The 12,411-nt window shown below is 33.1% G+C and overlaps 1 protein-coding gene across 1 annotated transcript in view; it reads left to right on the top strand.

The window, feature by feature from the left end:
- Window positions 1-1,971, top strand: part of LOC106623905 (uncharacterized) — an 81,949-nt gene extending 79,978 nt beyond the window's left edge. The window contains exon 5 of the mRNA XM_036372791.2: window positions 1,543-1,971. Within this exon, the coding sequence (XP_036228684.1) occupies window positions 1,543-1,553 (11 nt within the window). The 3' untranslated portion in view covers window positions 1,554-1,971. The remainder of the gene's footprint in view (window positions 1-1,542) is intronic.
- Window positions 1,972-12,411: the final 10,440 nt, after the last annotated feature.

Raw genomic sequence — 12,411 nt, 5'->3', positions numbered from 1 at the left:
TACACATCTTGGTTACATTCCACATCACTACACCATGCTCCAACACGCACACAAATACAACAACATCACGATCACACCACACATGCGGACATTACATTTTACACCACACCAAAAGAAGCAAAAGGTTCCTGACGGAGGCTCCCGTTCCCTTTTTTCGCTTCGATTCGACATTGTAAAATAAAAAGCAAAAAATAAATCCAAAAAGTAACAGAAATATAAATACTTATACATACGAGTACATACATTCTTCATATACACATATAAAAAAATTATGAAGATATATACATATTAGGGTAGAGCGAAAATTTTTTTTTTTTACTTAGCCTGAAAATCTAGGGTAAAATCTGTAGATTATAAAAACAGCCAAAAAAATTTTTTTTTAACATCTGGACGCGGTGCACTCAGTTTTGAAGTAAATTTCGAGTTAAAATTTTTTTTAGACAAGAAAAAATTATTTTTGGTTTAAACCCTTTACAATTATTAAAAAAATTTCCGAATGTGACGGTTTTTGACTCAAAATTTATTTTAACGCTTAAGGAAAGCATGTTGTCGTTTAAGACTTTTTTTTAAAACTCCAGTAATGCCACAAAAATTTTAAGTTGATAACTTTTAATTGGCTAGAAAGAGGACTCTCCACAGCTTCTAGAACACTAATCAAAAAATGTTTACGAAAATAGTGTATGTATCTTAGAGGGTCTCCGACGTTTTTTTCTGGGTGTTACAAACTTAGTGGCAAACTGAATATACCTTGTTCAGGGTATAATAACAAAAGAAAGCGTGCGCGATAACAACAAGAACCATACACCTGCAAAACGCATAAAGGACAATACACAAAAAACAGGAACAGGAAATAGGATCAGTTGGCCTTTAGGAGAGAAGGAATCAGAATACATAAAAGGCAAAAAAAAACACGCACATATAACAACATATGTACTGTGAAACCTCTACTTGCGGACACCTCCATTAAGCGGACACCCCTTATAACCGGATAAAAGTTCGGGATCCAAGTTTTTCATTGCGTTTTTAGAATTAATTTCACTCTAATAATCGGACACCGGACACTTTTTCCCATTTTTATGTTGTCAACATCTCTCCTAAGCGGACGCGGACCTCTCGTTAACGGACAAGTACAATATATCATTAAACAAAATAATGAACAAATCAATAAAAATCTCTGATAAGCGGACGCGAAACTTTTATTCGCAGACAACGAAGATCAGTAAATGAAAGTAAAGTGTAATAGCTAAACCGAGCAGCCAAAATCTACTTACATATGTACTTACGTACAATTAACATAGAGTTAACGTAACAATTGGTAGTTTTTAGCATAAAAAGAAGGCAAATTATGAATCATTTAAATGTATTGCAAAACGTTTTATTCGCGTTAGTTGGAGTTAAGACTGAGAATGTCACAGCAAAATAAAATACTTTCCATTAAGCAAAAAATGGAAATCATAAATGTGGTAGAGAAAGAAAATTATCATTCAAAAGAATTAATATAAAGAAAATATTGGCTCAAAAATATACTATTTGTGTTTACAGTGGTTCGCTAAAGTGGGAAGCCAAAATATACCAATATCGGGTCCTATTATAAAGGGAAAGGCAAAGGAAATCGCTGGTCTATTATGCATTCAAAATTTTTCTGCTTCAAACAGATGGTTGGATAAATGGCGAAGGCGCCATATTGTGACGTTCAAAAGCGTATATGGGGAATCTGCCGATGTTAATTCCGAGGATGTGCAGCAATTCAAACAAAAGTTACCAAATAATTTGTTAATCTTTAGTCCAAAAGATATTATATGAAACTGGACTTTTTTTCCATGCCTTGCCCAATAAAACGCTTGCTTTAAAGAAAATGCCTTAGCGGTAAGTTATCGAAAGAAAGGCTAACTGTGCTATCGTCTGCCAATATAATCGGGGATAAAGAAAAACCGTTAGTGAGCGGAAATGCAGCACGCCCACGCGCTTTTAAAAAATGCGATATAAAAAGCTTTCCAGTGGAATGGAAATCAAATCCGAAAGCTTGGATGTCTCGTGAAATTTTGAGTGAGTGGCTACTAATGCTTTATAAAAAATGGGCTTCCAGAAGAGGGAAATTTTATTATTTTTAACCAATGCCACGACTCACCGTCAAGATATTAAGCTAGATAACAATAAGTTGATGTTTTTAAAATTTAAAATTTTAAATGCCATTATAGATGCAACATTATCAAGCATATGTTGACAAGATTAGGATACATTCCAATGGAGAGACTTTCAAAAACTTTTGACATCTTGGAGGCTGTTTATTTTATTAAATGTGCATTAGACAACGTAACGATAGAAACAATTAAGAACTGTTTTTTAAAAGCCGGTTTTCAAAAAAACTCCGTGTGAAATTTCTAGTTTCGATGCAAAGGATGATATTTCAATAACGACGCTAACGGCTTTGATAAAGATTTTAAATGAAAATGGGCTAGATCAGTAATCGGAAGACTTTTTGTTAATCGAAGACTTAATATAGAAGACAATATTATATTGTTATTGACGAAATTAATACTGATTAAATGTCTGACGGAGAAACCGAAGACTTAAATGAAGTACGTGTCTAGAATGAAGGACAAATTAAGTCATATCCTGAAGCTTTAGAGTAACTTCGTCGCCAATACGCCAAAACTATAGAATGCCATCTTGAAAACTATTTTATAAAACAAAAAAAGAAAAATTGCGACAGACTACGGTAGACGAAATTTTGTAAACCTAAATATAAATTGATATGTACATCAATATACATATACGGATTATCTTTTAAAATAAACATGAAATAAATTGATCGTTAAAACACATAAAATACGCATAAAATGGTAATGAAAAATTTATTTTAGTAAAAAAACGTGTGTAATAAATTTTACTTTCCGTTTTGTTCATCAACTCCCATAAGCGGGCTAAAATTGTGGAATCGTTAGTGTCCGGTTGTAGGCGGGTTCATTGTATATACATTCACCCCAAAACCCCTTGAGGCGAGACGTATCGTTTAAGTTTTATTTATTATATATGTATGTATATTTTTACTAAATAAACCAGAAAAATCCGTTTAAACAGGTTGAAAACACAAATACAAAAGCTTTAACAGATACAAAATAAAAAAGTACTAAAAATCTGCAATTTATATATGCTTAGATTTTCCTAAACGTTAACGGAAAATTTCAAAAAACGATATATGGTACAAAATAATCTTGTGACGAGTAAGGAAGGCCTAAGATCAGATGCAACCGAACATTTTATAATCTTGCAAACTCAAATGGTATACTCGTTTGAGATTTCTTTATATATTTTAATAATTAGAAGTAGGAACTGTTGCCTCAGCTATTTACATTCACAGTGAAACTAATTACAGCAATTTGTAAACTAAATTTACTCATATTATGAGAAATCGTTCTTGTGTTTTGTTGTATACGCTTAAAATTGATTTTATATAGAATGCATTACAACTATATTAAGGAGTATGAAAATAAATCGTTTTTCACAGTGAATAAAACTTTTTATTTATTATATGAATAAACATGTTTAGCTTAAAAATAATAGATATTAAGAACTTTAAAAATTATATTATGATATTAATTTGTCTCAGTTTTCTTGCTATATTTAAGTTCGCGTCAGCGAAAATTATATTACAAAAAATACATATTGAAGTGAAATATACATATGTATGAATTATATATTAACTCAACCAAAGAGGCTAAATTTTATATTAGTATAAGCTTTTGTGGAAAACGTCAACCCAAGAATCGGAATTCATTATTGAAGGTGTGAGGTATAGACCAATGTATATACTAATTTCATTCAAATTCAGCGTTAAACCACATATTTAAAAAAAAAAACTTATCCACTTTAACAATTTATTGAAATTAAATATCACATTTTGATCAACCGGAACGGTTTAAAGTCAGGTGGAAAGACGGAAATCATATATATGTATATTGGAGATAGAGAAAGATAATAATTTTGATATTGCTCAGCTACATTAGAGAACATATTTTGAAACAATTTTATATATAAAAAAAATATTATTACTCGCTGACTGACATATTCGGCATAAAACTAGTTAGAATAACGAAAAGCAATACAACTAGTATATGGAAGTTGAGGGTAGTATTAGTGCTACTAAGATGCCATAGACTAGTAAAATGTTGCCACTGTTTCCTGTGCCTGATTTATTGCGCTTTTAGTAGTTTTTAACAGTACCGTTCTATGGAGAGTGGGAGGTACTGTCACCGGATTTCACCCATCATTGCACTGTCAATAGAGGTGCTAAAAACATTTGCTCTCAGTGAATTATTTTATTATAGCTTTAGTGGTTTAGGAGATATGTACATTAAACCTATTAGGGAGCGGGACCACGCCCACTGAAAAAATTTTATAACTGTAGATGCCCCTTCCTAATGTGATCCTGTATACCAAATAACAGTCTTGTATCTTATTGTGGAGCTAAGTTATGGCTATTTATTTGTTTTTGATTAATGGCGTTTTGTAGGCGTGGCATTGGTCCGATTACGCCCATCTGCAATTCCAACTGTCTTACTGCACCAAAAAACATGTGTACCAAGTTTCATACAGATATCTCAAGATTTACTCAACTAACAGCTTGCACAGACGGACGGACTTATGCTTAACAAATCAATACGCGGGCTGCATAAAAACAAGTAAGCCAAGGTACAATGACAACTAAAGTCAGAATCCGCGGTATAAAGACAACAAATACAAATACACATATATACATATTCAATTCGCTAAAAATGTGCATATTATAAATTCTCTTTGCTCAATTTCCTCTCGGCGAAAATATTACAAATACACAAATTCATACATATTTACATACAGCAAACGATTTGCCTACCGTCATATACCCCATATACATTGGGTACAATTATATATTCCTATTTCACTTTTATAAATTATTTTATACTAAATAAACGGTTCGGTTAATTTATGACTAATAAAAATTATAATAACAAATAAATATTTAATTCCATAATTATTGTAACCACATATATCTATATACATATATTCGTACAACACTTCAAAGTCTATATTGGCATATATCCCGCAATACCCCTTGTTTTTTAGCAAACCAAAACAAGCAGGATTGTGCACACAACATTTCAGCACAACTAATTCGTGCATACATAACATAGGTACAAAAAGCATTGATCTCTTCAACGAGCTCTCAATTGCACAATTATATATTATAAAGACACACTTATAAGTCTACGCATTAGGGTGTATCTACAAGTATATACCCTTATATAAGGACATTAAAATTTAAATAAATAAATAGTGCGGTTGTTAATAAATTATTAAATAAAATTTAAATAAACAAGAAAATATATTCCGAAGCTATAATACCCTTCACAAATACAAAGGTTACTTACAAGAACTTGATTCCGATTACTCAATTTATATAGCAGCTATATGATATAGTGACCTGACCTTAACAATTTCTTGGGAGAATACATTGATGCTTTAAACAATAAATCATACCAAATTATGTGAAGATACCTCGTCAAATGAAAGAGTTTTCCATACAAGCACTTGTTTCCGATCGTTCAGTTTGTATGTCAGCAATATCATATAGTAATATGATCTGAACAATTTCTAAGGCGAATATATTGCTGCCTTAAGCAATAAATTGTGCCTAATTTAGTGAAGGTACCTCGTCAAATCAAAGAGTTTTCCACACAAGCACTTGATTCCGATCGTGCAGTTTGTATGGCGGCTATATAATATAGTAATATGATCTGAAAAATTTCACCGGAAAAAATATTGTTACCTTAAGCAATAAATCGTGCCTAATTTAAATATCTCGTTAAATGAAAAAGTTTTCCATACAAGCACTTGTTTCCGATCATTCAGTTCGTATGGCAGCTGTATGATATAGTAATTTGATCTGAACAATTCTTAGGAGAATACATTGCTACCTTAAACAATAAATCATACATAATTTTGTAGAGATGTCTCGTCAAATGAAAGAGTTTTTCATAAATGGTCTTGTATCCGATCTTTTAGTTTGTATGGCAGTTATTTGATATACTAAGATGATCTGAACAATTTCTTCGGAGAATATATTCTTGCCTTAAACAATCAATCGTGCCTAGTTTCGTGAAAATCTCTCGTCAAATGGAAGAGTCTTCCATAGAAGCATTTATTTCCGATCGTTCCTTTAGAATGGCAGCTTTATGCCTTAGTGATCTTATTTAAAGATTTTTTCGGAGAAGACATTGTTGCCTTAAGCAATAAACCGTGTCTTATTTTGTGAAGATACCTCGTCAAATGAAAGAGTTTTCCATACAATAACTTGATTCCAATCGTTCAGTTTGTATGGCAGCTATATGCTATAGTAATCTGATCTGAACAATTTCTTCAGACAATACACTGTTGCCTTAAACACTAATCATGCTGTAATTCATGAAGATATCTGGTCAAATGAAAGAGCTTTCCATAGAAGCACTTGTTTTTGATCGTTTACTTTGTATGGCAGCAAAATGCTATAATGATCTAATTTAAACAGTTTCTTCAGAGAATACCATGTTGCCTTAAACAATAAATCGTGCCTAATTTCGTAAAGATATTTGGTCAAATGAAAGAGTTTTTCATATAAGCACTTGATTCCGATCGTTCAGTTTGTATGGCAGCTATATGATATAGTTATCTGTTCTAAACAATTTTTTCAGAAAATACACTGTTGCCTTAAACACTAATCATGCCGTAATTCGTGAAGAAATCTGGTCAAATGTGAATAAAAATATACCCAATTTATTGGGAGCACGAAATTTATTATCACTAGCTTTAAATAGGGTTAAAGGAAGCACTCGAATATTTAGTTGTATAATTGAACTCCGTTCAAATTTATTTATATACCAAATTATTAATTATTAAACAATTAAAATTTAATAAAAGTAAATAGTTGTGCAACCAGCTGATTTCGCGAAAATGATGTCCGAACAATGAAGGTTTGTCGTCGACGCGCTGTACCGCAGAGAAGAAGTTAGCGCGTAGGATCACTATTTAATCGAGTGTGCATAAGCGAATGTCCAGGATCGCTGTATTAGCGGTCTAATAAGCGAATGTAATGGTATGTTGTGTTGTCCTATGTGGTGTCATCTGGTGTGGGGTGAAATTCCTTGAGTGTTTCGCTAGGGTGTGTCAGTTTTTCTGGGTAGAGTGGTGCACTTGGAGGAGGGAGTTTAAACTCATTTAAACATCCTGGGCCCCCTAGGCGAATATTTTGCCTAGTATTAAACATATGGGCTGTATTATGCATTTCGGCGTGCTGTTGATGAAGTAGCCGAGGGCGAGAATATTAGCTGTAAGAAGCAATTTTGGTTTTAATCAATTTGTTTGTTTGTATTTACGATTTTTTCTTTTATGAATTTTTTATGCGGATTGTATATGATTTGCCTTTTCTGTATTATCAGCAATTATTTACAATCTCTTTATTATCGGCTTATGAGGATAGCGACTCCACGCCTGGCTCAGATATGGCCAGAATGGGTGCTCCTTTCAAACTTTTGAAGAGGGATCTTGCGAGAGTAAGATTTGAGATTTTCGCTCACTTTTTTGAAGTGAGATTTACAACTTTTACAAGTATTTCCCATAAACTACCCGTATGATGAGCGCTTAGATAGATGCGATAGCTGCGACCTTTGCTTTTGTAAGTCTGGGTGCGTCACTGTATCACATTGCAAGTATGGTGATTCCTTAACTTTAGTTTTGAATTGTATTTGATTATGAATCGATTTTTGGACATTTTATGACAACTACTCGTATGTTGCGGACGATATTATATATGGAAGTGGGCGATTGTGGCCATGAATCGGTAGATTCGGATATCGTTAAGATTGTTTGAGGATTGTGACCATTTTTCTAAGTGAAGAAGAATTGTGCCAATTTGTATAGTGTTGGAAGATTGTGGCTTTGGTGGTAGTCGTACGACGTACCGGCCATTATTTGATCGAGTAGTTGTGGCTTTGTGGAAGACTTCACAATACTGATCTTCTGGGGTTGTAATTGATATGAGGTGGCATTTTTCTAACTCACTAAACTTCCTTAATTGTGAATTAAGGTATTCTTTTGAATTTTCGTCAACTTGAGTTGTTGATGTGGAAACTGGTTCAGTAACTAGTCCACTTAGAATCCAACCGAATATAGTATTTTGGGCTAGAAGGGTCGTTGAAATTTTTTCAACACCTTCAAGCATTATTTGCGGTATAAGGTCGCTGTCTATTAGAATATCTATGTTAGCGGGGGTGTTGCAGTTGGGATCTGCTAGCTTTAGGTGTGAAACCTTTTGCCAATGCTTGCTATTTATGTGATAGCTTGGAAGCATGTTAGTAAGTTGCGGTAGAACTATAGCTTCTGCTACAATTCGCTTATCCGCTTGGGGGGAAATTAGGGTAATGGGGCAGATTTTATTTGAGTTTTGGACTACTTTTCCGCCCATTCCCGTAATTTCAAAATTCGATTGTTTTGATGGCAGTTTTAGCCTATTTTGTGCCTTAGACGCTATAAATGATCGTTGTGATCCTTGGTCTATTAAGGCCCTAAGCTTAAAAAGTTCTCCTCGGTGCTCGATGGAGACGACTGCTGTGGGTAGTAATACCCTACTTTGAATATCGCTGTGTAGCGTTTGTATTTTTAATGCCTTTGAGCAGCACGGTGCTTTTTGGAAATTTCCGGGAGATCGGTTTTTGGCAGTTTTTAGTACCACTAAACCTGTGGTTCTTTTTGTATAAGCGCTTATTTGGGGTGAAATGGGAAATTTGCTGTAATGGAGCATTGAGTGGTGACTTTTGTGACAATATAAGCAATTGAATTTGCTTTTGCAATTTTTATACTTATGCGCATGTGACAAGCAATTTGTACAAAGTCTTTTTGATCTGACAAAATTATTTCGTTCGTTAATTTTTAAGTTTTTAAACTTCTCGCAAGATTGTAGTTTATGCCCTCTTGTGCATAGTTCGCATGACGTATGTTTGTTCTGTTCGGATGTGAACGATTGACATTTGTAGAAGCTTCTGTTTAATTTGTTTATGCTACTAGCTTGGGGTATATTGAAGCTTCTTTTTAGATCGTTTTGAACGTTTTTAGTTCTAACTAGTTTTTTGACTACCCTTTCTGCTATTTCATATTGGGTAGTTAGAAATTCTTTCATTTGCTGCCACATTGGGCATTTTTACCGAGATGAGAGCGATTGCTCCCACACAAGTAACGATTTTTCGGTGCATATATTTACCAGAATAGGGTCCCAGCTGTCTGTGGGAATATTTTGTGTCGATAAAACCGACAAACAATTAGAAACAGTGGATTGTAGTCTAATAAATTCTTCACTTGTTTCTTTTTTAATTTTAGGCAAGTTTATTAGTGTCGTTACTTGGTTATCGACCAATATTCTTTCATTTTCATATCTTGCTTTTAGAGCTTCCCAAGCTAAATTAAAATTGTCGTCATTAAGTGCGAACTGTTTGACTATTATGCCTGCTTGACCTTTTGTTTTGTATCGGAGGTGATACAATTTTTGCGTTTTTGATAATTTTGGATGGTTGATGTAAACGGCTGTAAACATGTCCCGGAAGGACGGCCATTCTTCATAACCTCCATGAAATGTTTCTGTGTCACATGCGGGCACCTCGAGGTGGATGCCCGAACTTGCCTCTTGACTTTGAAATTATGGCAGCTCTACTCTCGGATGTGGAGTAGGTGCAATCGCTTTTATTAGCTTTAATTGATCAAAAATCCTAGCTTTTGTTTCTTCGTACTGGTCTAAGCAGTTTTCGTATAGTGCGTAAGCCGATGATTTAAAATCGTGTAGTAGATCTGAATTGTCATATTCCACTATGGCGTCATGAGCCGTTTGGAGACGAGTCCAAAAATTGTCAATATTTTATTTTTTTATTTCCAATAACGATTCAGAGATGTCTTGAATCGGTGAAGATGAAAATCGAGAGTATCGTGTTAGTCTGTCACTCTCAGAAATGAATTTGGTGGCACAAATATTTTTGCCTTTTGTTTGCTTTGTGGTAACCTGTCTTGCGCGTGTAGCTTCTGCAGGTGTAATTTGAATTTTATCCTCATTCATAATTTTTTTTTGTATGTTAAAATATTTGCCAAAATTTATTAAGATTTGCTCAGTGTAAACTGTATTTACTAGCAATATGATTGGTTTTATTTTGAATGTATTGCTTTAATTAATTTAATTATTAAAAATCGCACTTTTAATTCAATAATACTTTTTATGCCCTTATGTTGATGTATTTAGGTACACCCTAATACACGGACTTGTTAGTATATATTTATGTGCTCGTGAAATTGAGAGCTCGTTGAAGAGATCAATACACTTTGTACATAAGTATGCACGGATTGTTTGTGCGAATGTGTGTGTGTTTTTTTTTTATGCAATTGCGAGCTCGTTGGAGAGATCAATGCGCTTGTTTTTTTGTATGCAATCCTGCTTGTTTTTGTTTGCCAAAGAACAAGGGGTATTGCTGGATAATTGCCTATAAGGACTTAGAATATATGTAAAATTGTAAATTGTAATTGTAAAGGTATACCAATATATGTAACATATGTTTGTAAGTATGCTGATGGAATTTTTTTTTTGTTTAATCCCGCTTTTTGTTTTTTAATAAATTATACATTGTTAATATGTTTATTTTTTTAATATTTTATTTGTTTACTGACCGTCTAATTATTTTTGAAATAATAGGTAATTTTTTCAATTATTTTATAAAATTTGCAAATCGAACTGACCCAATGTATATAAGGTAAATATATAAGCATAGGCAGATTGTTTGCCGTATGTATGTATATATTAAATATGCATATTATTTTTGTGGTACGAATAAAGCGAGAATTGATAATGCGCAGGTAGTTTACCTTCTTGGCTATATGTAAATATTTTAATGTGCAAATTTGTATTTGTCCCGTATGTACCATACATTACAGTTTCTAAATTTCGCTTGTTAATATATATGGTATATATTGCGTTTGGCAATTATATGTATAAAGAATAAATACGAATATATGTACGTAATATGAATAAGTATATATGTATATTTTTGCACTAAAGTATGCTATATGTTTGTATGTTTACTTTTATATATTTATATATTTTTGTGTTGAATTTAATATATTTAAATATACGATGGTAATGGACGTATATAAGCAAAAAATGTTATATACAATACATGTATGTGGATACATATATAATTTAAAGTTTATGTTAAGACAAACTGTATTTTAAGGACAAACATATGTATGTGCTCAAATAAATAAAAGTGAAAAGAATACGCTCACTTTAGTTCTGTAGGGTATTTTTTGGAGGGTGTATGTGTGAATGTTGTCCTTGTGCCTTTTGCGTTTTGTTCCTATTCCTGTGTTCCTCTCTGAAATGCTTCCAGCTGGTATGCCTAGTGATGTTGTTTGTGTGTATATTGTTTTTATGCTTTTAAATTCGCGCCCGTTTCTTTGTTTTTATTTATATTTTGTGTTTAAGTGCTTTTAGGTTTCGCGCCCGATTTGTGTTTTAGTTGTTTTTTGTTTTTTGCTTATACAGTTTTGTATATTTTGTTTTTCACATGCACTTTGGTTTTGTCTCTTCCCCCTTTTTTAACTATGTATGTATATTTGTCAATATGTAACTATTATTTTGCACCGCTTTTTTGTATTATTTTTGTTATATATATGCTTGTTTACTTATCTGTATGGATGTTGTTTGTACCACTATACATAATATTATATAGTTTTGGGTCACCGAACTTTATAACCGCACTGTTTATACATATATGTGAATTTTTTTTTTTTTTTTTTTAATCCATAGTGCCGCTCACTATGGCTCGAAGGACTATGAATAAAAATATACCCAATTTATTGGGAGCACGAAATTTATTTTCACTAGCTTTAAATAGGGTTAAAGGAAGCACTCGAATATTTAGTTGTATAATTGAACTCCGTTCAAATTTATTTATATACCAAATTATTAATTATGAAACAATTAAAATTTAATAAAAGTAAATAGTTGTGCAACCAGCTGATTTCGCGAAAACGATGTCCGAACAATGAAGGTTTGTCGTCGACGCGCTGTACCGCAGTGAAGAAGTTAGCGCGTAGGATCACTATTTAATCGAGTTGTATAAGCGAATGTCCAGGATCGCTGTATGAGCGGTCTAATAAGCGAATGTAATGGTATGTTGTGTTGTCCTATGTGGTGTCATCTGGTGTGGGGTGAAATTCCTTGAGTGTTCACAGGTGTGCTGTGTTTCACTAGGGTGTGTCAGTTTTTCCGGGTAGAGTGGTGCACTTGGAGGAGGGAGTTTAAACTCATTTAAACAAAATGAAAGAGGTTTCCATTGAAGCACTTGTTTCTGATCGTTCACA

The sequence above is a fragment of the Bactrocera oleae genome, chromosome 2, assembly GCF_042242935.1.
Source record: "Bactrocera oleae isolate idBacOlea1 chromosome 2, idBacOlea1, whole genome shotgun sequence".
In the NCBI taxonomy this organism is placed as follows: Eukaryota; Metazoa; Arthropoda; class Insecta; order Diptera; family Tephritidae; genus Bactrocera; species Bactrocera oleae.
Note: the sequence above shows the minus strand (reverse complement) of the source record. Positions and strands in the feature narration are given on the sequence as shown.